Source organism: Lissotriton helveticus, chromosome 1_1 (assembly GCF_964261635.1).
Source record: "Lissotriton helveticus chromosome 1_1, aLisHel1.1, whole genome shotgun sequence".
Classification (NCBI taxonomy): Eukaryota; Metazoa; Chordata; class Amphibia; order Caudata; family Salamandridae; genus Lissotriton; species Lissotriton helveticus.
Window position 1 is genome coordinate 1,809,791,989 of NC_136057.1, and position 22,594 is coordinate 1,809,814,582.

General features: G+C 42.5%; 1 protein-coding gene across 2 annotated transcripts in view; it reads right to left on the minus strand.

The window, feature by feature from the left end:
- LOC144753119 (cytochrome P450 2D15-like) overlaps positions 1 to 22,594 on the minus strand; it is a 691,888-nt gene that overhangs the window by 259,026 nt on the left and 410,268 nt on the right. For both annotated transcript variants that reach the window (XM_078640909.1, XM_078640906.1), the window contains one exon: positions 1,543 to 1,716. In XM_078640909.1, the coding sequence (XP_078497035.1) occupies positions 1,543 to 1,716 (174 nt within the window). The remainder of the gene's footprint in view (positions 1 to 1,542; positions 1,717 to 22,594) is intronic.

A 22,594-nucleotide genomic window follows, 5' to 3' on the forward strand; every position in this document is an offset into this window, starting at 1 on the left:
ACTCACATATTTACTGACACACTCATAGAGGCCCTCACAAATCCACTCAGACACTCCTGCACCCACTCAGAGACTCATACATCCATCCAGACACTCACACACTCACTCACAAAGGTTACAGGTTACAGTTGGAAAATAACATTAAGACGCCATAGATATTCACTGAAAAAAACAAAGGTTACATGGATGTTATAGATAGGAAATAGAATTTTAGAAAACCTTATAAATTCACAGAAAAATCAAAAGGTTTCAGGAAAGCATGGTTAGGAAATAAAATTTAAAAATCTTAGAAATTCACTGAAGAAAACAAAGGTTACAGGCACGTTACAGTTAGGCTAACTTTTCACTCATAGGAAACCAGTGAAATGTAGCAGTTATTATCACCTGAGCTAACTATAACCCTTCGGCTCTCAAGCCTTTGTTCACAGCTGTTGCTGTGAATATTCTACAGCTAACAGCTGCGTGCAGAGCCACAGCTGTTAGCTTTTGAAGATTCACAGCAAGAGCTGTGAAAAGGGGCTGAAGTTAGGCCCTGGTTTTCCCTGGCTTGTCTTAACTGCTTTTTGTAGTTAAGCCAAGGCAGGGAGACCCAGGAGCTGACCATCATTCACCCCTCCCTCCATCTGAAGCCCTAGTACCAATGAGCTACAGGAGGAGGAAAGAGTGAAAGCTGCATGTGTCCTCCTGCATGGCCTGTGCCTTTCTTTTCAGTCTGCCGAATTAATATATTTTCAAGAGATTGGGGAAAGAGAACGGCAGAGGCTATGTATTAGGTCACTGAAATGTTGAGAGCAGTGGGCCTATACCAGTTTATATAGGCTGATGCTGCTTCATTGTCTTCAATGGAGCTCCCAACATTTCAGTTTGCTAATATTTGTGAACTGCAATGTTTTTAAACCTTGGAATAAGCCTAGAACAACCTGAAACAGACCAGGCAGCATAATTGATTACTAATATGATATCCGGTGTTAGTTGGCTTTCAGCTACTGATTTTAACTCTGAAGGATAACAATGTTTACTCAAATGGAGGATGATAAAACATCCTTGAAAACACTAGATACTTTGCATAATTTAAAGTTGATTAAAGGTGTGTGCAAGCATAAGTGTTCCTGAACATGAGAATAAGATAACAAAACAACATACGCAATAGCAACAAATGCATCTTGGGTACATGCGAAGCAAGGAACATTGTCTTGGAGTTCATACTCGCACATAGGTGTACAGTGAAGGTATGTCACTGACACTAGTATCCGCAATCGTCTAAAAGCTCACAGGGTACAGAGTGGACCACAAGAGTCCTAGGATTGAGTGAGCTGGCTAATCGACAAGATGATGGATTGCCCAACATGGCATGTCAAAGAAAGGAATTGAAAAAATAGATAAAAGGATAATAGGTGGTGCACAGAGGGTTGTGCTTGCCAGCCTGAATCAGTACTGTGTCATCCTTTTTTATATTTAAAAACAGTACAAATTTTAGTGATATAACAAATGTAGGCCCTACCTCTTGTAAAATGCCTATACATGTCAGAGTACATCCCTTACCTTCTCCACTTCCTCCAAGAAGGCATCAATGAAGTCCCTCTTCGTGTTTGGGTCATAGGTCTTCTTATGCTCTGTGATGATGCCCCTCAGGAAGTCAAAGATATCGTCTTGTGCTTTGAAAAGGTCAGACGCCACTCCAGGGACATGGACCAAGGCAGGGATCACATTTATCAACTGAAGGGCACAATAAGAAGAAAGATTTATGCTGGAGCAACTTCAATGGAATTTTCATAATACTATTCTCACTGCCTACAAAAAAATACTGGGGTTCTATTAAGAAATAGCCAACAGCTGTTTTGAGAGGAGGGGTGAGAAAAATAAAAATAAAGAGAATTTCTCTATATTGATGGACATTTCGCAATGCAAATAAGGTTCAAGTAGGTGGAGTCTAAAAATCCCTCATATAATCCTTTAACTTGCCTTAGAACATCTTCTATTTTGAAATAGTCAACACTGGAATGATCTGAAGAATGTGAAAGTCATGTCAGAGTCTGAAGGTGATACCTGTGACACAAGAGACATGCCTATTTTCTCTTACCCCTAATTCATGAGAAATAAATGTCTCAGTAAATTCTTTAAAAATGCTTGTTAAAATACAGCATCAACCTTGAGATAAATTCCCTCAACTTATCTTTAGTTTTCTTGCTTAATGTGGACACTTGACATGCTGTCTTCGGGGAAAACATGAAAGGATTAAAGCACCAGATGTAGGCTGATCATCTAGGAATAAGTGAGGTCAGAAAGGTGAACAATATGTAAATACATCCATTAAGGGGTTTAGCTGTACTCCTGGACCTGATTTGATATGACTGATTTAAGCCTCTCATCTGTTTGAATGAGTTCTAAGGCGAAAGACACAATGGTGTTTTATGCCAAGAGAATGTCCATCCATAAATACTTTGTGTTTTCCTCATTAGCTAAAGGATATGACTGCTTGCAAATGAAACGTCCCCTTAAGATAGCACCGGTATTGTATATGCACCAGCGCAATTTGCGTTACAGAAAGGGCTGCACCAGCATCTGCTGCACTTTCTATAATATTACTGTGCCCTGTAGATGTAGAAAATGGACACACACACTGGTCCTCTCCCATGGCTCCATATATAATACAGGTCCTGGTGTCCAAAAAAAAGGCAGTGCTCCTAGTAAGGTTGGTTCACAATTCAGTAGTGGTATTTTCTATTGGATGAAGGGACTTTATACTGTCTCTGTCACTCAAAGTGTCAACTTATGCTTAGCAAGCTTTCTTTTTTTGGTCACTAATCCCACCTTTCTAAGGAGGTTACTTTCACAGTTAGCCCCTTTCTAGGCCCATTATCAGGTAAAGGGTTGGTTTGCCACGGTCCCCATTATGGAAGAAATTAACCTTTACCCACCATTAGAAGCTCCTGTCAGATTTAGAAGTCCTGCAACTGATACAAGGAAAGAGAGCCAATGGATAGCTTCAGCACTCTTCAGAGAGTCTTCATGACTGACCCTGAGCCCTTTTTATTTGGGAGTACATGCATGATTCAATTTCATGCATGTGGCCGGGTATGACTGGCCCGTTTCCTGCATTTTGGACCTCACTTCCAGCACTTCTGCCTCTGTTATCCTCCCCTAGCTTCAGGGATCCGGGACATGTGCCCCTGGTTTCTGGTGCCTCAAAGGCATGTGATGCGCTTTGGTCGCAACTGTTTGTGGTCACACCCAACCGCCTGATTAAGAACAGAAGAGTTGAGACTTCAGTGGTGGCATAGAGCCAGGGAGTAGGTTGCCAGACAAGAATGCAGACAACTGATGTTACTTGTGACTCAACAAAAGAGTTGATTTGAGTATAGTTGCATTGCTGCAAAACACCACCAAGTGGAGCTGTTATTTGATAGGTCGGGAGGACTTGAGGTTTGAGGCTGTGACCAATGTGATGAAAGTTTTCATGGCATTTTAAGAGCCACCTATTCAAATCAATAAGTGAGCACCATCAGTCATAGACATGACCACCACACCGATGTTCATGCTCTTTGCACAGTAAGGTGATGTACCTAAAACCTAAGGTGAGTGCTATTTTATATTTATTGATTGATTTCAATGACAGGTTGGGATGGATATACTTCACTCTGGTAGATTTGATGCCAAAGAATGGGTGATTTCATTCTGCAGTCACTTCACCAAGATTAGGTAGTAAACTTCAGTCAGAAAGTGTCCTAAAAAATGAATCACTTCTAGCTGAGGAAAAAACTGATGGTACAAAAAAAGTTCAGATGGAATTCCAGAAGAGAAAAATGATCCAATAGACTGAAACTTGAGAAACCTAGAGCTGCGATTGTTGAAAAACTGGTTAGAAAGTAATAATAATATTAATAATACTACAGGAAATACTAGGGGTGTCCTAGAATAGCAACCAGAGACACTGCAATACAGTCTCCTGATGGGCTGGTCTTGCTACATAATACATTATGACCATCAAGAGGCAGCAGAGCTACCTCTAGGGAACAACTTTAGGACAGCAGATAGGCATCATTTTGGACTGGGATTAAAGTAATAAAATCCAAGATGGCCCCTTCACTGCCTCAGTTATGAAAATACCAGAAGGAATCACAGCAGCCTTCCAGCTTGCATTGATCAGCCTGCAGAATCCCAGAGAGCAGACGTTCTCAGAATTTGGGTAATTCTGCATGCTCATGACCCAAATATAAGTGTGGCAATTATACATTTTTACTAAGTTGTTTTCTAATTTCAACCTGGTGTTGGATTAATTCAGAAATTGAGTTACCTATGACCTAACAGCTCTTTGGCATATCCTAGGATGAAACTCTGCAATACAGAAAAATGACAGGCCTTAATGACACTCTGGATTCTATTATTGTATACAAATAGTGCTAAGGGGAGTACCAACACCCAGTTGTTTTGAGAAATGCTACTAAAACATGTTAGCAAATGTACCAGAATCTAATTAGACTTGTTTGTGAGTTCATTAGTTTGAGGATGAACTATGTAGCTCAATGCTGAGAAAATTCACAGAGCAGAATAAAAATATCCCAAAAAGTTGATATAAAGTGTGGTTCCCTCTCTGAGATCATCATTTCTGGATTTCCTTGGCGCAAATAGATATCTTTAATAATTCACTAAGTAATTTCATTAATACTTACGTAAACAATTAGATAGGTCGGAAAAATGGTCTCTTTAACAGAATGAGTCCACAGTAAATATGACCAATTTCTTTTCGTCAGACAGAGACAACTGTACAATAAAATCTATAGTGAATATTCTGTACTTGAAATGCATCTAGGGAGTTGGAAATGCTGTCTTCCATTCATTTTGATTCCTGACAACTAACAAATGATAAGTGCCTCTTATATCTTACTTAGTGAGCAATAGTGTTGCCCGTACCAGCTCTAGTATATCCCAGATGAAGGGAAAGGGATTTGGGTATTCAACTGTTATTTCATTAAGTCTCCTGTAATCTATGCACATTAGACTTTTTGGACACAAAAACATAAAGCAACTTCGACAAGAGACAGATAATAAAACAATGAGGCCTTTTCCTAGGTTCTCTAAAGATTAAGGGCCACATGCATCATTGCACCCGTTTGCGATTCCTAAATTGCGAAAATTAAGGAATCGCAATTTAGAAATCGCAAACGGCAATGCATGAATAATTCGCAAATATTTTTGCGATTTCTTAATTTTCCTTAATTGCGATTCACATTTTGCGATTTGCAATTAAGGAAAACCTTCCCATTGATTCCTATGGGCCAAAAGGCCCATAGGAATCAATGGGAAGGCATTAACATTTTGCGAATTTCATTTTGCGAATCGCAATTTGTTAATGCATTTCAAGGGTGCTAAGGTGCTTGAAATTTTTTTTAAGTGCAAGTTTCACACACATGTCCAAAGGACATGTGTGTGTGTAACATGACACTTTCAAAAATGCTTTTTTGAGCATTTTTGAAAGATTTCGCAAATTAACGAGGTTCAACCTTGTGTTAATTTGCTCCCCCTATTTGCGAATTCGCATTTTTTTAAACATTCATGCATTGCATTTAAGGAATCGCAAAAATGTGATTCCTTAAATGGAATCGCATTTTTAGAAATCGCAAAAAATTGCGATTTATAAAAAATTGTTTAATGCATCCCAAAAAGGGATTTTGGAATCGCAAACGGCCGATTTTTGCGAATCGCACCGTTTGCGACTCCAAAATCGCTTGATGCATGTGCCCCATAGTCTTAATAATTTCTGTGTCTGACAAAGAATGCATCTGACTTAATGGAACTTCAGAGCAAAATTTCAGATTGATAGCCCAGTCCCATGAGCAATGTGGCAACTGTTCAGTGTTAGATAGAGAAATAATATCAATGATTTTTTTTATACTGTACAGGAACTGTGTTCAAAATGGGCAGAAAGGAAATCATATCCTCTTCCTTCTGGGAACCACCTGACTTAGGTTCCACTCCCTCCCCTACAGACCATATCAGAAACCTTGGCATCATACTTGGTAGCAAATTCCTAATGAGTAATCAAGTCAACATTGTGATCATATCCTGCTGCCTCATCTTCAGAATGCTTCACAATATCTTCAACTGGCTCCCCACACACACGATGCGAGGTCAACCGGACCTCAAAACCAACAGACTTGACTACGACAATGCACTCTACATCGACATTTCCAACTAGCTCAAGCAAAGACTCTAGACCATCCAAAACACTGCCGCCAGATTCATATTAGACATCTCCAGAAGCGCTCAAATCATTCCCTACCTCACTGAACTACCCTGCCTAGCCATCCATAAATGTTGCAAAATGAAGCTTCTTTTCCACGTCAACAAAGCCCTCCACAACACCGGACCAACATACCACAATGACTGACTTCAACTCTACCAACCCTCTAGGCAGCTACGCTCTGCCACACTCTCCTCACATGAGACTCTCACATCTGCAGAAGCAAGTCAGGAGGATGAACTTCCTCAACACATCAGGACTGCTACTCCATTTGTCAATTTTCTCAAGAAACTGAAGACCCAGCTGTTCAACTAGGAGCACCGCCTGACCTATGTTCCTCCTTCAAGACTTGGATACCCTCATGGGTGATAAGCTGCGCCATACAAATTGACATAGCATAACACCTTTCCTTAGTGCTGCTTGAGAATACTTTACTGGCAACTTCATTGCATCCCAAACAGCTCTTGTTGCAATACATCGAACTGAGAAATGGTTTTAGTTGCCCAATTGGTATTAGGACTATGAAGGCAAAGTCAAGGTAGGCTCAACATAATTGGATGATTGCGAGAAGCTAATAACTTTAATATTAAGCTTTCTTGGTAAATAACATGGCCACCACTGGGAAATCTGTACACTCAATAATAGGTCAGCAAACTAACAGGGTGCCATCAGCAAAGTGAATAACTTCAGCTTTCTCTTTTCAGCACATGGGAACCTTGTAACTTCAAGCCCAATTCCAGTCCAAAAAATTGCAGATTAAGCCAAAATTCAACAAGGCCACAATATAAATCCTATTTTCTTGTCCTAGATACAAGGTTGTTAGAAGCAGTAATAACTAAGTACCAGTTTCTGGAAAAAAACTGTGATGCCAAAACTTAAAGAAGAATCTCCATACCCTAACAGCCATTCCTCTCCAAAGTTGAATTCAAGCATGTCTTGTCATCCTATTAGGTTAGATAGGGCATTGTTTTATAAGATGACCACTTTCACCACAATATCGGCACAATCCCTTGAGACAGTGTCTTCATCTTTCTCTCTCTCCATGTAAGGGTCCTCTGATGGAACCTATCTGCATTCATTTTTCAGCAGGCTTGGTACCCTTGGTATCATCCTGTTTCATGGGTGGTAATGGCATAGCATTAGAAAATGGACGACTTGGCTGACTGACCTTCTTTACCTTCTTTTTTTCCATCAAATGAAATCCTTTATTGTTCTCCCAATTGCCTTATTCAAAGAGATTGGATTAAAAACATATACTAGCCTCTTCCTAAATTCCTATTTCAGCCCACAATAATACAGTGTGATTTGAATATGCTCAACCCAGCATGCAGCATGCAACTAAATTGAGTAACATAGGATTTCACTTCTTGACAGCCCGGCTCGATGTCACAGAGGGATTCTTTGGTGGAACATCCTGCATTAGGCCTATAAAACATTTTCGAAATTTGTCCAGATACAAGGAATTGTTTAAGTAGGGTTTGGGAGAATTCATCAATGCCACTGCCCAAGATAGTACACCTCTGGTAAGGCAGTTTATGAGATAGAATAGGCTCCACCTTTTCAAGGGGGTTAGAAGAATTTGCTGTCTAAAAAGGACAAAAGCTCCCACCCACCAACCTAGAAGGCATGCTTCTTAATCGCGCTGCTACTCATTCAAACTCCATGCATGATAGTTTGAAAGGGCTTTTATTCATTTCAGAAGTACTTTGACAAAGATTGTTAATGTGCGGTGGTATGCTAGGTGGTATGCTAAGTGTATAAAATTGACTTATATTTACACTTTATAATTGTATTGGGGTTCTACTGTGGAATGATTAAAAACTATGAGTTAAATGTAGAATTGTTTTCCCATTCTTTTGGTAAAAATGTTTCAACTGGACATTGGTTAGCCCTATGCCGGATTGCCTGACTTACTACATAACCCCTATAAGTTGCAGTGAGTACCTGATCTACATCAAATTTTGTATCAAAGGGGAGCCTGTGCCTATCGCATTCTTCACGTACATGCAAAAAGTCATGCAGGATACTTGTAGAGGCACTCACGATTTTGTGCAGTGCTTCAAACTGGTACCTGTAAAGCTGTTTAATGATAAAGATTAGATAAATACAACATCAATATGAGACACATAAGATAAATCGAGCAGTAATATGCTCAATAAGTTGCACTCTGTGATGACCCCACTGTAAACACATGCTAAATAAAATCGTTCCAAACACATCTCACTTTGGATTTCTATCAGGTTTCGCATAGCCCCTTAATATCAATTAGGAATGTATCACCACAAGGTCTTAGGAGAATTATCCCCAGAAGGTGCACCAGCAAAGACTATAGTCTAATTCTCTTTAAAGAAATATTATGTGTGAGGTAAAATGTATGTCAGCTAATATTATGGGTAACCAGGACATATTTTTAGTGTTTCCCAGACTTAAATCAACAGGATTTTAGGATTATTGTTACCTTGAACTTCTCAGTGCACCATCCTAAAAAGCTTTCAGTTTGAATAAAAGTATATTTATGCTGCTCCTTTTGGCTTGAAAGAGATACCCTGGAGCCTGGTGGACATGGCGCATCACAATGCATCACATATGTTCGACGTCATTGCATCAGCATAGGTATTAGGGCAGCCGTGTATTTGTGCACACGGAAGGGCACCAATGCAATCATTTTGTTTCCTATCAACCTATTTATTTTTAAAAGCCTTTCTATGAGGTTTTCTAAAAGAAAAGATCTGTTTTTAATCAGAATGCTTGTTTTGAGTAATGTATGTGATGGATATTTATTAAAAACTTCTGTGTATGCTCATTATAAAAAGGGCTGTGATTAGCTGTATTAATATGGGGATGTTGCCCTCAAATTGTGAAATCATTAATTATATATAGATAAGATCTTTAATAATTGAGGGGCAAGATATAAAACCAATAATTGAAGATTACCACCCATAACCTTTTTTTGTCTTTACCTGGTATAGAATTCAGTGCTACAGAATGTGGCCCAGGGGATAATATATTCTAAACAAAAATAAGTGTATTGGTGTGCATTTTAATCCAGGATGGGTATGATCTAAGCTGTCCCCTGCAAGTTGAAGCCACAGTATCTTGACATTAAGTCCGTTGATATAGGTATCCAACATATACCCCACTGTTGTTCTGTGTTTAATGGTGGGACGGAGTCTCACTATCATAGGTATCACCAATCTTTTCTAGGACCACCAATTTCAAGTCATTGACAGTGTGTCCGAGTGCTGTCATGCATGTGTTGGTGCAGTGGCACTAGAAATTGCTCCTGCGTTCATTGATCCTGACCAAGAACTTCTGCTTGTTCATTCCTACAGAATGTAGGCTGCAAGAGCAGATGATCATATCTATCACATTCTTTGTATTGCAACTGACGTGAACTCAAAGGATAGATGAAATAATTGCCAAAATCTCTTCAGTGTCCCATGCAGTGGTTGCACAGGTAATGGTCTCTAACTTGTGAAAGGCCCCGGATTGCTTTTCTAGGTTTGGATGTGAGATAGTTTTGTTGGTTTGTAGTGGACAAGAAGATCTCTCAGGTTGCTACCCTGTTTGAAAGAGGAAAGGGTGTTTCCTTTGAGTTCTTGTTAGTATTGAGAATCTTACAATGTTTGTTAATGATCTTTTCAACCTTGTTTGAGATGGTTGTAATGCTTTGATGCAAGTGATCCTATTATTTTGTGCTTGTTTGTTGTTCGCTAGCAACACCTTTCTATTCTTAATACAAGTCTGTTCCTAGAAGGATAATGCCTGGTCAGTATTTTGTTTCTTCCTCATTTCTTTGGACTTTGGAGCAATACAATCAAAGCTGATGGAATTATCTGTGTGACAGATTTTCACTGAGAGTCCATGGATGATGACTATTGAATCTCAAAGGACCATTTCTATTTGTAGCTTTGTGATATTCATCAGTGAGGAGACCCCCATTTTCTGATAGGAATCCCAAACGAAGGAATAACAATTCTTTATTACTCTTGGTATGCATACATTTTAGGTGAGGGTTGCTGGTGTAGATCCATTTAATAAATTCAATTGCTGCTGTAGTATCCTCTCTCCACAGGATGAAAACATCATTATTTATCTACCACACATTCAAAGATCGGCATAGAAGGGGTTAGAAGGAGTCAGAATATGTTCTTGCTTGAAGTTGTGGACCTGGTCATCCCAGACTCGGTGCAAACGTACATCCCATAGCAGTACATTGTTCCTGCTGGTAAAACTGTACTTCAACTCGAAGAATTCTGCGTTAATGCTAATCTGGGAAGGTCTGCAATGAAGGAAATGTGTCAATCACTGCTACTTTTGATCATGTAATATAGAATCTATTTCTTCAAGAGGCAAACCTTGAAGTAATAGAGTCTATATTATATGAGTGAGATTTGCAGTCTATGACAGTAGTATCAAAAGATTCAAAGGGGAGTGAAGCAAAACTCAGTGTTAAAGCCTGGCGTCCTCCACCAGTCCTGATACAATTAACATTTAGGGCGGGGAGGACGACACAGGCACGGTGTGAGTCTTACCTTCTATGAGTAAGCAGACTGGACTGGCCATACCGGGCATCAGTACAAAAGGGGGTGGTGATGGACGGAGCATCTGAATCAATCAAACACTCACACCCAGTCAAAAGATCTGGGTTTAATCCATCAGCGTTCTTTAGCCCACTCTGCCACCCCAGTTCAGACATGGCTATATGCAAATCAGTCTGTGCCTCATGGGAACAGTCCAGCCCGAACTGCAAGGCCATGTCTTCCCTGGACCGGAAACAAGCATCCTGGGACCTGTTTCGGATTCATAATCCTCATCAGCCAGGCTATATTGAATCCAGTGGCCAAGTGAGCAAAGGACTCACCTCTGAGCATACCCTGCCACACTTAGGGCGAACAAAGCGATACAAAAGGGGATGATGGACAGAGCATTTTAGCAATTCAAACACTCAACTGATCTGGCTTTAATCCATCAGCCAAGGAGCCGATTTTCACCTAAGGGCAGATTTTGACCTATCCTAGCTGCTCTTATTAAAGGATTGAATGGGACACAGTAATTCCAGCAGCAAAGTGAAATTAAAATACAAGCTGCAGTGCAGACAAACGGAGCTGCCTGAGACAGACTATTCAGTTAGAGGGCTGGAGCGACAATATTTGTCAAGGCTGCTTTTGGCTCCCAGTCCAGCCCTGTAAATAAATGAATACAAAGAAATATCTTAGTCATTTTCAACAATGAGTTTTGCTTTGTACTAGACATTGCCTATTTTTAAAATAGCATGTTACAACGTGTGCTTTTACCATGCAGTAGGTAACAACCCGGTCGTTACAATGACCGCGTTGTTACTGATGAAGCAAAGCTTCGCATATTTGCGACCTTGCTGTATTCAAGAACCTCGTTTATGTGTAACAAGGTAATAAATGTACGTCTTACTAACATTTATATTAAGTTGAGTAAAAGTTTATGAAGCTTGCTTATGTGTATTTCTAATGCATTTAATCCGTGTACTTAAAATATGGCCGCCGCTTGTAATTTAGTTACTGCGCATGCGTCAGCCACACTCACGTGTCCTGACGCGTCTGCAGAGTTGGAGGGAAAATTATGCGCATGCGTAATACATAGCTGTGCCCATCATGTGGTACTGCTCGTGCCACTGCTCTTGTGCCTGTTTCCATGTAGCTAACATTTAGACTGCATAAGTATATGTTATAATGATAAGTTGAAAGTACAACCCTGTGAATGTGATTTCATAACGTTATTTCTGTGTATTAATTTGTTCTCGCTTACTTTTCATGTACCGCAGGGAATGGGGGTCCAAACTGATTGGGAGCCATATTGACGGTCTCTTCTGCGCATGACCAGGGAGCATTGAAAGGTGGCCACTTTGGACAGTGGAACTCAGCCAGCTGGCAGCCACAGTCAAGATGCGCCTGGGAAAGCCACCTCTGCGCTACGAGAACGGCGAATGTTGCTCCTCATGTGTTACAATGTAAATTTTCACTCGTATTTCTGCACAGTTCTCATGAGAACCCCAATCTCTCTAGGCGGTACCCAAGTATGCTAATATAGGCTCGAATTAGCGTGTTCTGATTGGTGTGTTACCCAAATCCTACTTTAGGACCAATCCAAATTGAGGGATTCTGACACTTTGCAACATTGGGGGGTGGTACACCGTCCCAAAAGAGTATATCTACCCTGGGTTTACCTAGGGAATTGTCCGATTTGTCTGGTTTAGCTGACCTGTCACTGACCCATCGTACTCAATAGGTGACTGAAGATACAGAGAGCTGCGGAGCACTCTGTCCTAAATTGACCATAGACTAAGGTTCTACTGAACCTTAAAGTGCTGGCGAAGCACTTTGCTGGGAGTTCGCTGACCCAATCGGGGTCTTGATCGATAGCTGCAGAGAGGGTGGAGCGCAGGCGTTGCTTCCAAACTGCGGGTGCGGTCCGGTCCTGAGCGGTCCTGTCCTGAGGGTTTGCTGTCCCATCCTGAGGTCCTGTCCTGATTCCTAATCTGAGGGTATCCTGTCCTGTCCGGGGTGTCCATTCTGCACCTGCTGTCCTTTGAGGGGTATCCTTCCTTGAGGGTTTCCTGTCCTTAACTGACCCGTGGCCAGGGTTTGGTTTCCACACCAGTCTAGGTAAATACTGCTCTAAGTTCTTTTAAACTTGCACCTTTCTATATTTCTACCTTTTGCTATAATAAAGTGACACCTTTGCACATGTCGATTTTTCCATGCTTTAACGCAAACTATTGAACGAAAGTCAATTGCGTATTTTTTTAATATGTTCCCATGTCTCTCAATCTTTTAGAGATTATATTTTGCATTGCTGTTTGTCATTTTCTGATATGGTCTAGAACCTCCTTACCTAGACTGTTTAAAGGTCCCTTTACTTTAAGTTTAGCGTGTTACTCTTTATAGGCCCTCCTATAGTAACCCATGCATAGTCTGTCCATGCTTAAACATTTCTGAGAATTTAGTATTTTCCCATTTGCATTCCATATTGCATTTTTGAATGGTTACCCTGTCGTTATTTCTCTATAGCTATATAATTTACATTATCTTGGTTATTGATTGCCTCATACTCGTGTATCTCATGCTTGATGATAACGAACTTTAGATAAACATTTTAAAACTTCCAGTTGTCCGTGGTCATTTAAACAATATTGAATGTCATTTGAAATTTGCATTTTGCTGCCTTTCCTTTTACAGCTAGGCCCCTGATCCATCGAAGTCATAGGTACCCGTGTCGGTGGATGGTAAGTCGGGTACACTGAGTCATAACAAGTAGGGAACCACACACAATTGGTAGCAGCCCGTGAAGTCGCCTGGTCAATGAATAGTGTGAATTGAAAGTATATGGGCCCTGAAGCCGGAAACGGCGGAATCATTGGCTGGGTGACCTCGCGCGCTCTATCAGTTTTCTGGTAAGCAGAGGTATGGTTAGGGACTAGTTAAAGGTTAGGCAGGATTAGTTAGACTAGTTAAGTCGGAAGCTGCTAGTATATTGATGCTGCTAGAAGAGCGGCTGTTCTAAAGAGACCTGATCAATCTCTTGTGAATACGCACGAATAATATCTTGTAAAAACAATTCATGAATTGCTGTATTGTTATTATTCTTGTTCTTATATTGTTATATGTATTAATCCATGCGTTTGTCAACCGTCTAGTTTCGTGTTGTCCGAACTCCCCGGGGAATTGAAAGGGCAAGTGGTGAATAGAATCCATTGTCCTGAGGTCACAGGCTTAAAGGAAAGTTAGGTGCAGGTTAGGATAACCGGGAAGCACTAACTAGGGTTTTTCTGAATACATGTATGAATAAATGTCAGTAACGAGGTTCATTGGCAAAATTCCCATAGTGGCGTAACCTAGTAAGGGTCACATCGGAAAAGTAGCAGGTTCCTCGGAGCTTGGGTGAAAGCAAAGGGGTCCGCTGAGAAACCTTAGACTCGGAACATATCCCGGAAAGAAGTGGATGAGTTTAGGGGAATAACAGGTTCACTGATGCTAGAGTGAAGGGTAGGCGGAAGAGATCTGCCCGCAGCGCGTGAAAAGTAAATGGAAGTAGTTTACTTGCAGCGAAACAAAGCTATACTGTCTAGACACTTGAGCACTGTGGCGAATGTGTATTTGTTGTAAAATAACCAAGCACTGAGCACTTTAAAGGAAAGAAAGTTTCCGTTACCTTGTGAAGGGAGGGAGTCAGTCGCGAAGCGTCTCTGACGTCACTCCGTGCCGCGCTGGGATTGGTAGAAACAGCGGGCGGGTAGCGGGGCTGGAATTGTAAAGGAGGGGTGAAGCGCCGAGGAGTGAGAACTATCTCACGAAGGGGCCGCGCACCCATTGGTCGAAATTATTTGAACGCGTGCACCTCATTGGTCGCACAGAATTGCAAGGCGCGTTCTGATTGGAGGTAGCTTTGTAAACAAAGTTAAGCGTAGAAATCGTATGTGGCACTCGTATTGTCCAGAGACTAGACCCGATCCGAGAAACCAAGGGTTCGAAAGGGATCAGTGGAAAGCCAATAGATACGATATTATGTACGGAGGAAAGAGAAAGATGTCCCTTGTAAGTAGGGTAAAGAATTATTTCAAAACGGACAAACCGATTAAATCTAGGGAAGGCGTTGTTGTCCCGCCACCGAATACTCCTGCCTCATTCATGATGTTTGACCGAGGGTACAACACCTGTGTGTGGTTGGAGAATTGGGTGAAGTACACAAAAGATGACGGAGTATTGGCTTTTCCGTTAGACGGTACTTTTAATGGTAGAATTTTATTCAATTTGAGAACCCGCATGAATGAATTACATCCCAGACCGAGACTAACGCAGTATGAGGCATTAGAGGAATGGGAAATTGAGGCTTTTGAAAGAGAGAAACCCCGAATGGACAAAGGTCTGACTAAATGGTACCCCAGGCTGAAACAAGAGACCAGGGATAAGAGGATGAAACAGTGGAGGCAGAGCATGATTGTTGAGGGTCTGTTTCCTATGATGCCAGCATGTACCCCGTCGGGGGGAGAAAAAAGGACAGAAAAGTGTAAGCATTGGGGAGCTCTTGGAGAGTCAGACGATGAATTGTTAGATGACATCTTTACGAGAAGTCCGCCCCCTTATAATGAGGGAGCCCGACCTTCCAGTACAGGAGAAATTGTCCAACGTCCATCTATTAAGGAGGAGGACAGATCCCTATGTAGGGGGGGAGGTGGCCAGGTATTGCCCTATTTTGAGAAGCCCGAACCCCCGGAGGTACGCAATATATATCCTAGAATGCCCGAAAGCTCAGAGGAAAAATATTCCCGTGAAAGAACATTTTACCCCAGACCCCTTTATGAGAACGAAGAAAAGCCAGTAGGTTCAGGAGTACCCTTTTTGCAGCCTCCATATGGGGAAGAGCGTAGGTCATTTGGCACGGGAACTTTGTTCCCGAAACCAAATTATGGTGGGGGACCAAGTGAGACGCATCCTACTGCCCCGAGTTTTACGCCTCAATTGACCCCACAGATGATACCTGACCGAACATTAGGAAGAGTGTTAGATGAAAGGGAGCAAGAGGCCATAGCTAAACAGAGGTCAGAAATAATTCAGAAAATTTCCCAGTTAAATACCAGTCCTGAAGCTTTGACTATTCCGGTAACAATCGGACCAGTGGTTCCGTTGTACGGGAATAATCAAGGAGGTCTGAACCCTCCAGTTATGAACCCGATAATGGCCCCGCCGAGGCAAGAGCCCTTACTAATAGACGATCAGTCCAGTGAGTGTGAGTCTGATGTTGTGTTCTTGGATCTGCCAAACAAACAGACCGGAAAGGGAGTGCAGAAGAGGCATAATCCTTTTGATGCGAAAGAAATTAAATTAGAAACAGCAACAGGGACTAGGAGTGTCTCTTTGGTAACGCCGGAAGAAATTGAAAATTGGAGTCGTGAATTAGAAAAACAGGCTCCGCAAACGAAATCTTTAGACCTCTACAAACTGAGAGTAGAAATAGAGGAATTAATGGCAGGAAATGTGGGGTTAGACAGATTGAATATCTATTCTGAAGAAGAGTTGCTGTTTATGTGTAAAAGTCTTACCCGGAGTACTAGGGTGCTCCATGAAAAACTGACCGACACTGCAGCTAGTATGGGAATAGATATATCAAGATCGAAGCCCTTGCAGAAACCATACCGAGCTGAGTTTTCCGACAAAGATTTAGAAAGTTTGAATGTGTCAGGAAGAAAATTGCAGATTAAAGAATTGCTTGCAGTCTTGCAAAAATGGGGAGACGTGGAAAAATGGAAAACAAGGTGGGCACATAAGAAAGAAGAGGCCCGCTCCAGACAAGCTACTCCTGAGTTCCCTCTGAGAGAAGTAGACAAGCCCGAAACTTTATGCCCCATGCGCGAAGTACCCGGTGGGAGGTATGTGCACGTTCCGTGGTCCAGACAGGATATTGTGTCCTTTACTAACGATTTCCCAAAATTGCGGGAGAAGCCAGTTGAATGGTACCGGCAAGTGGAAAGGTTTGTAAAGGTACAGAAATGCCTGTGGAAAGACCTGGATGGGTTTTTCGACATTGTGGTCCCAGTCGATCTATGGACCGAGTGTAAAATAGCTATAGCCTGGCCTAGCGAGGAATACCCGAGAGATGAAAAAACTGGGGAACCATCGAAAGAAGTGATGAGAAAATATGAGCAGGTAATTCAGCATCTGAAACTAAAGGTCCCAGCAAAGGAAACTGATTGGACCAGGATAGATAGAACAACGCAGGAAAGAGAAGAGACAGTGCACTCCTATTATGAAAGGCTGTTACAGGTGTTCAAAACATACAGTGGTATAGATAACATCGAGATGAAGGACATGACGCACTTCATTTACAGGTTTGTAAATGGTTTAAGACCTGAGATTTGTCAGTGGATAAAAGATAACAAAATCTGTTGGCACTCCAAGAAGGTAGATGAGGTCCTGCGGTACGCCAAGTACTGCGAGGACGAGATGGCAGAAAAGAAAAAGGCTCTAAAGGAAAAAGTGATGTGGGCTCAGGTGAAGCTCGCAGAGCAGCAGGAAAAGCAGTTGAGTAACATGGTCAAAAATGCTAAGAATGAAGGCCCTGGGGGAGGGGGAGGAGGCAAGCCCCGGCCCAAAATGAGCAGGGAGGAGGCTATGAAGAAATTTCCCTGCCATCAGTGCGGCGAAATTGGACATTGGCGTAACGAGTGTCCTTACTTGCCCGAAGATAACTCCAAAACTCCTGATTTAACTCCACAGACGCAGAAAGAGAGACCGAGAAAGACTCAACCACAGGTAAAAACAGTTCAGGTGCCCCGAGCACCAAAGCAAGTATACAGGGGAAAACAGGCAGAGGGAGATGAGATAGAAGTCTGGGAAAGCAATGAGAACAGAAATGCAGCAACTTCGCAGTATCTTCTAAATGATACCTTCCTTTGTGATGACCAGTACTGACGGGGCCTGAGAGGGGAGGACGAGGAGTGCGTACTTGGCGCCTCCTTGCCGGTAGACCAGTCCGGACCATACATTGAAGGAAAGGTTGACGGAAACGATGTCACCTTTCTGTTGGACACTGGCGCTACCCGTTCTACTGTGAGAACAGTGGACGTTCCAAACCTACCCCTCTCGGGAGAAGCCATCCAAGTAGTGGGTGTATCTAATCAATTGATTAGTACTCCTGTTACCAAGCCCATGGAGATCTCAATCGGAAACTTTAAGGAAATGCATAGATTTGTAGTTTGCGACACCAGTCCAGTAAACTTACTGGGACGTGATTTGCTGTGCAAAATGAACTGTACCATCTTTTGCACACCAAAGGGTGTTGAAATTCAGACCCCAGATGAAGACGGCATTTATAAATTAATGTTAGTCCGCCCTGACTCGGAAATTAAACGAATGACCATGCAGGATTTACCCAAAGAACTCCAGGAAGCAGTGAAGCCGGAGGTGTGGGACTTTACTGGGAAAGGTGTAGGGTTGATGAAAAATGTGGACCCCATACAGATAGCAATAAAGGACAATGCGGTATACCCCAATACTAAACCCTACAGGATGAATGCAGAAGTGAAAGCTGGTGTTGCTGTGGAAATCAAGAAATTGTTAGAAGGAAACATCATACAGGAGGTGATGAGTAGCCCATGTAACTCTCCGATTATGGGCATTAAGAAACCTAGTGGCAAGTACAGAGTGGTGCAGGATTTGCGAAAAGTTAACAAAATAGTAGTTCCCTGTTGCCCTATTGTCCCGAACCCGGCAGTGATTCTGTATCAGATTCCCTGGGATGCAGAGTGGTTCACAGTGATAGACTTGTGTCATGCATTCTTTTCCATTCCTTTGCATCCAGATAGCAAATTTCTTTTCTCATTTGCCTTCGAAGGTCACGTGTATTGCTGGAACCGGGTCCCTCAAGGGTATACAGAGAGCCCCTCTATCTTTAATCAGATCTTGAAAAAATGTTTGGAAACTTTAGTCCTACCTGGGAACTCTGTTTTAGTGCAATATATAGACGACCTCTTGGTGGCGTCTAAAAGTCATAAGGATTGTGTGATTGACACCATTGCCCTACTGAATCACCTGTGTGAAAAGGGACATAAAGTGTCCCCTGACAAGTTACAGTTTTGTGCAAAATCGGTGAAATATCTGGGGCACCAGATAGAAAAAGGTGTCAGAAAAGTGACATCGGAAAGAGTGAGAATAATTCAAAAGATGCAGTTGCCCCGTACTCAGAAAGAAATAAGAATGTTCCTGGGTGTGATAGGATACTGCAGGCAGTGGATTCTGGGATTTGCAGTCCTAGCCAGGCCCTTGATAAAAATGACTAAGAGAGGAACACCGGAGATTGTAGAATGGGATGATGAAAGCTTAACAGCCTTCACCAAACTACGAGATTGTCTGTGTACTGCTCCTGCACTGGGAATGCCAGACTATTCCAAGGAGTTTGCCCTATTCTGTGACACTCGCGATAATTGCGCATTGTCAGTCCTAACTCAAGAACATGGCACAACGAGAAGGCCTGTGGCATATTTATCTGCCACCTTAGATCCAGTGGCTGCTGGATTACCAGGTTGTCTGAAAGCAGTAGCTGCTACCTGTGCCAGTTTAGAACAGAGTGAGTCAATTGTCATGGGACATCCGGTAACTGTGTATGTTCCGCATGGAGTGGTAATTTTGTTGACCAGAACAAAAACACAGTATCTCACCCCTAGTCGGCTGACTAAATATGAGAGGATTCTTGTGGGTGCTGCAAATGTAAACATTGTTAGGTGCAGTATTCTGAACCCAGCCACTTTACTCCCCGACCCAAAGGATATGGAAGGGGGGGTGGATGATGAACACGATTGCATAGACTTAACAGAATTCAACACCAAGCCACGCCCAGACATAAAAGAAACGCCCTTGCCTGAGCATGACAAAGAATTATTTGTAGATGGTTCATGTCTAAGGCATGAACAAGGAGGCCTGAGTGCTGCCTATGCAGTAGTGTCCTTCGAGAAAATTGAGGAAGCAGGTTATCTATATCACATCAAGTCTGCACAAGTAGCCGAATTGATTGCTATGATAAAAGCTTGCCAAATTGGGAAGAACATACGCATAACAGTGTATACTGACAGTCAGTACTGTTATGGGGTTGTGCATGACTTTGGCCAGTTGTGGCTGCAGAGGGAGTTCCTGACTTCATCGGGTACTCCTATTCGAAATGGAAAAGTTATTCAAGACCTTTTAGAGGCAATCCAGTTACCAAAGGAACTGGCAGTGGTAAAATGTGCTGCTCATAAGAAGAGCATGGACAAGGTATCACTGGGGAATGATTATGCTGATCGAGTGGCCCAATGGTGCGCAAGAGATCGGTATATCGTGAATCCAAAACGAGGGGGGCCAGGAACCAGCTGCCAACTTCAGGTGTTTGAGGAAGTGCCTACATGGGATGAAGTGAAAGAGTGGCAGCAGGCGGCACCTTGGCAAGAAAGAGAGAAGTGGAAGGACGATGGGTGTAGACCAAGACGTGTGGATGGTGTCATCTTAGGTCCGACTGGTATGCCTGTATTGCCTAGACACTTACTTAACACAATGGCGAGGTTGATACATGAAGGATCACACATTGGTAGGGACGCCATGATTCTAGTGTTCCAACAGACTTGGTACAGTAAAAAGTTCAGGAAAGTAGCAGAATCCCTCTGCCAGAGGTGCCTGTCATGTCAAAAGATGAACCCAGGGAAGAAAACTTTGGTGGAACTGGGAAAAATTGGGAGGTCCGGGGGTCCCTTTGTAAGGATACAGGTCGATTTCATCACCATGCCCCGTTGTGAAGGGAAAAGATATGTCCTTGTCATGGTCTGTTTATTTTCCAAGTGGGTGGAAGCTTTCCCTACTCCCCAAAATGACGCAAAAACAGTAGCTAAGTGTTTATTAAAAGAACTGATACCTAGGTTCGGGGTTCCAGTCACTATTGAATCAGATCAAGGCTCACATTTTCAGAACGCAGTGATCGACGAACTCTGTAAGGCCTTTGGAATTTCCCAAAAGCTTCACTGTGCCTACCGTCCAGAGGCTTCTGGAGTAGTGGAACAAATAAATGGAACTATCAAAAACAGACTAGCCAAACTGTGTGATGCAACTAAATTGACCTGGGTAAAGGCCCTGCCCTTGGTCCTAATGGGACTCAGAAGTATCCCTGATCGCAAAACAGGCCTAAGTCCCCATGAAATCATTATGGGAAGAGTGATGAGACAAGCATGGGTGCCTGGAAGCAAACTGTTGAGTATTACTGATGATTTGGTGCTTGAATACTGCAAGAGATTGGGTGACCAAGTGCGTTCTATCTCTCGCCAGATCGGAGAAGACGCCATCCTCAATCCAACGACTCCTCTCCACAAACTGGTCCCGGGGGACTGGGTGAAGATAAAGAAGCACACTCGGAAGACCTGCCTGGAGCCAAGGTGGGGAGAAAAACGTCAGGTGATTCTGGTTACTACCACAGCAGTCAAGTGTGCTGGGGTTCCGCGTTGGATACACGCCAGCCACACCCAGAAGGTACCACCAGACGAAGTGCCTGAAGCAGAAGGACGTCCAGCAGAGGACTCTGCAGGAGCCAGACCAGAAGTAGCTGACAGCGTACAGCCCAGTACCAGTCAAGCTGCAGAATCAGCAGACGTTGTCCCAAGAATAGTTGACAACGAACTACCAGGAGCCCAGCCTGCTGAAGGAGTCCAAGGAGCTGAGCCAGAAGTAGCTGAAGACGAGCTGCCAAGCATATGGCCAGAAGAGTGGATTCCATTGATTGACCTCACTGAAGACCCTATTCGAACAAATGAAAGACTTTGGGAAGGTAGAGAGTGGACTAGTCAGGAAAAGCAAGGCATAGGCGAAGAGCCTCAGAATCTTGAGATTCACACCAAAACTGAGGAAGGAGAAGGTCAGACAGGGACAGAGCACGTGATTGATACAGAACAAGTGAATAAGACTGAACAAGTGCCCGATACTGAACAAGTGAAGGATCTTGAACAAGAGAGGAATACAGAACAAGTGATTGATACTCCACCACTGACACCTGATATCGGGAAGGGACAGACTAGACATAGTGTAATAGTTCGAGCAGAAGAAAATCAAGAGATCGAAGAGCTTGAACAGGATCAGATAGGATTAGGAGAAAGTGTTCAGGAAATAGAATCAGAGACACTTGAAGAGCAAACACACGGTATACCTGAACAAGGCCAGATTAGTACCCAGGCAGAAGAAACCGATACTAGCCCTGGAATTAGTCAGATAGAAGAAGAAGAAACTGAAGCAGAATTGCCACAAGCTAATGAGAATAAGAGGGCAAGAGAAGGAAACGAAGTCCAAGTACCAACCAAAAGACTTAAGAAAAGAAAGCATCTTGAGCCTAAATACATAAAGAAATTAAGATTGAGAATAAAAACAGTAGAAGAAAAACGTGCAGAAGAAAGGAGAAGTGCTCGTATAGCAGAACAACCAGAAGACTCTTCCAAAAGAAGGAGTGATCGGATAAAGAGACAAAACAAAAAGTACAAGTCACCTGAATGGACACTTGTGTTAGAAGAACTTGAAGATCTCGATATCACTGACGTAAGCGACGGAGAGCCCGTCCCTGAGTACTCTGACGAAGAGGAAGAAGAGCCACCGTGAATTTGCACAAAGTAAGATACTCGTGTAAAGTCACAAAGAGGGGTCGAGAAACTATTTCTGAGCCATAATGTCTGATTCAACCGTGAGTGGTAGACCTAGTCGCAGCTGTTGCGAAACTTGCTGCAAGGTATGTGTCTGTAGTGTAGTTGTCCTGATATTACTCTGGATAGGACTAACAATCTTTATACCCTTTGCTGTGAGTAAAGATACTAACATTGCC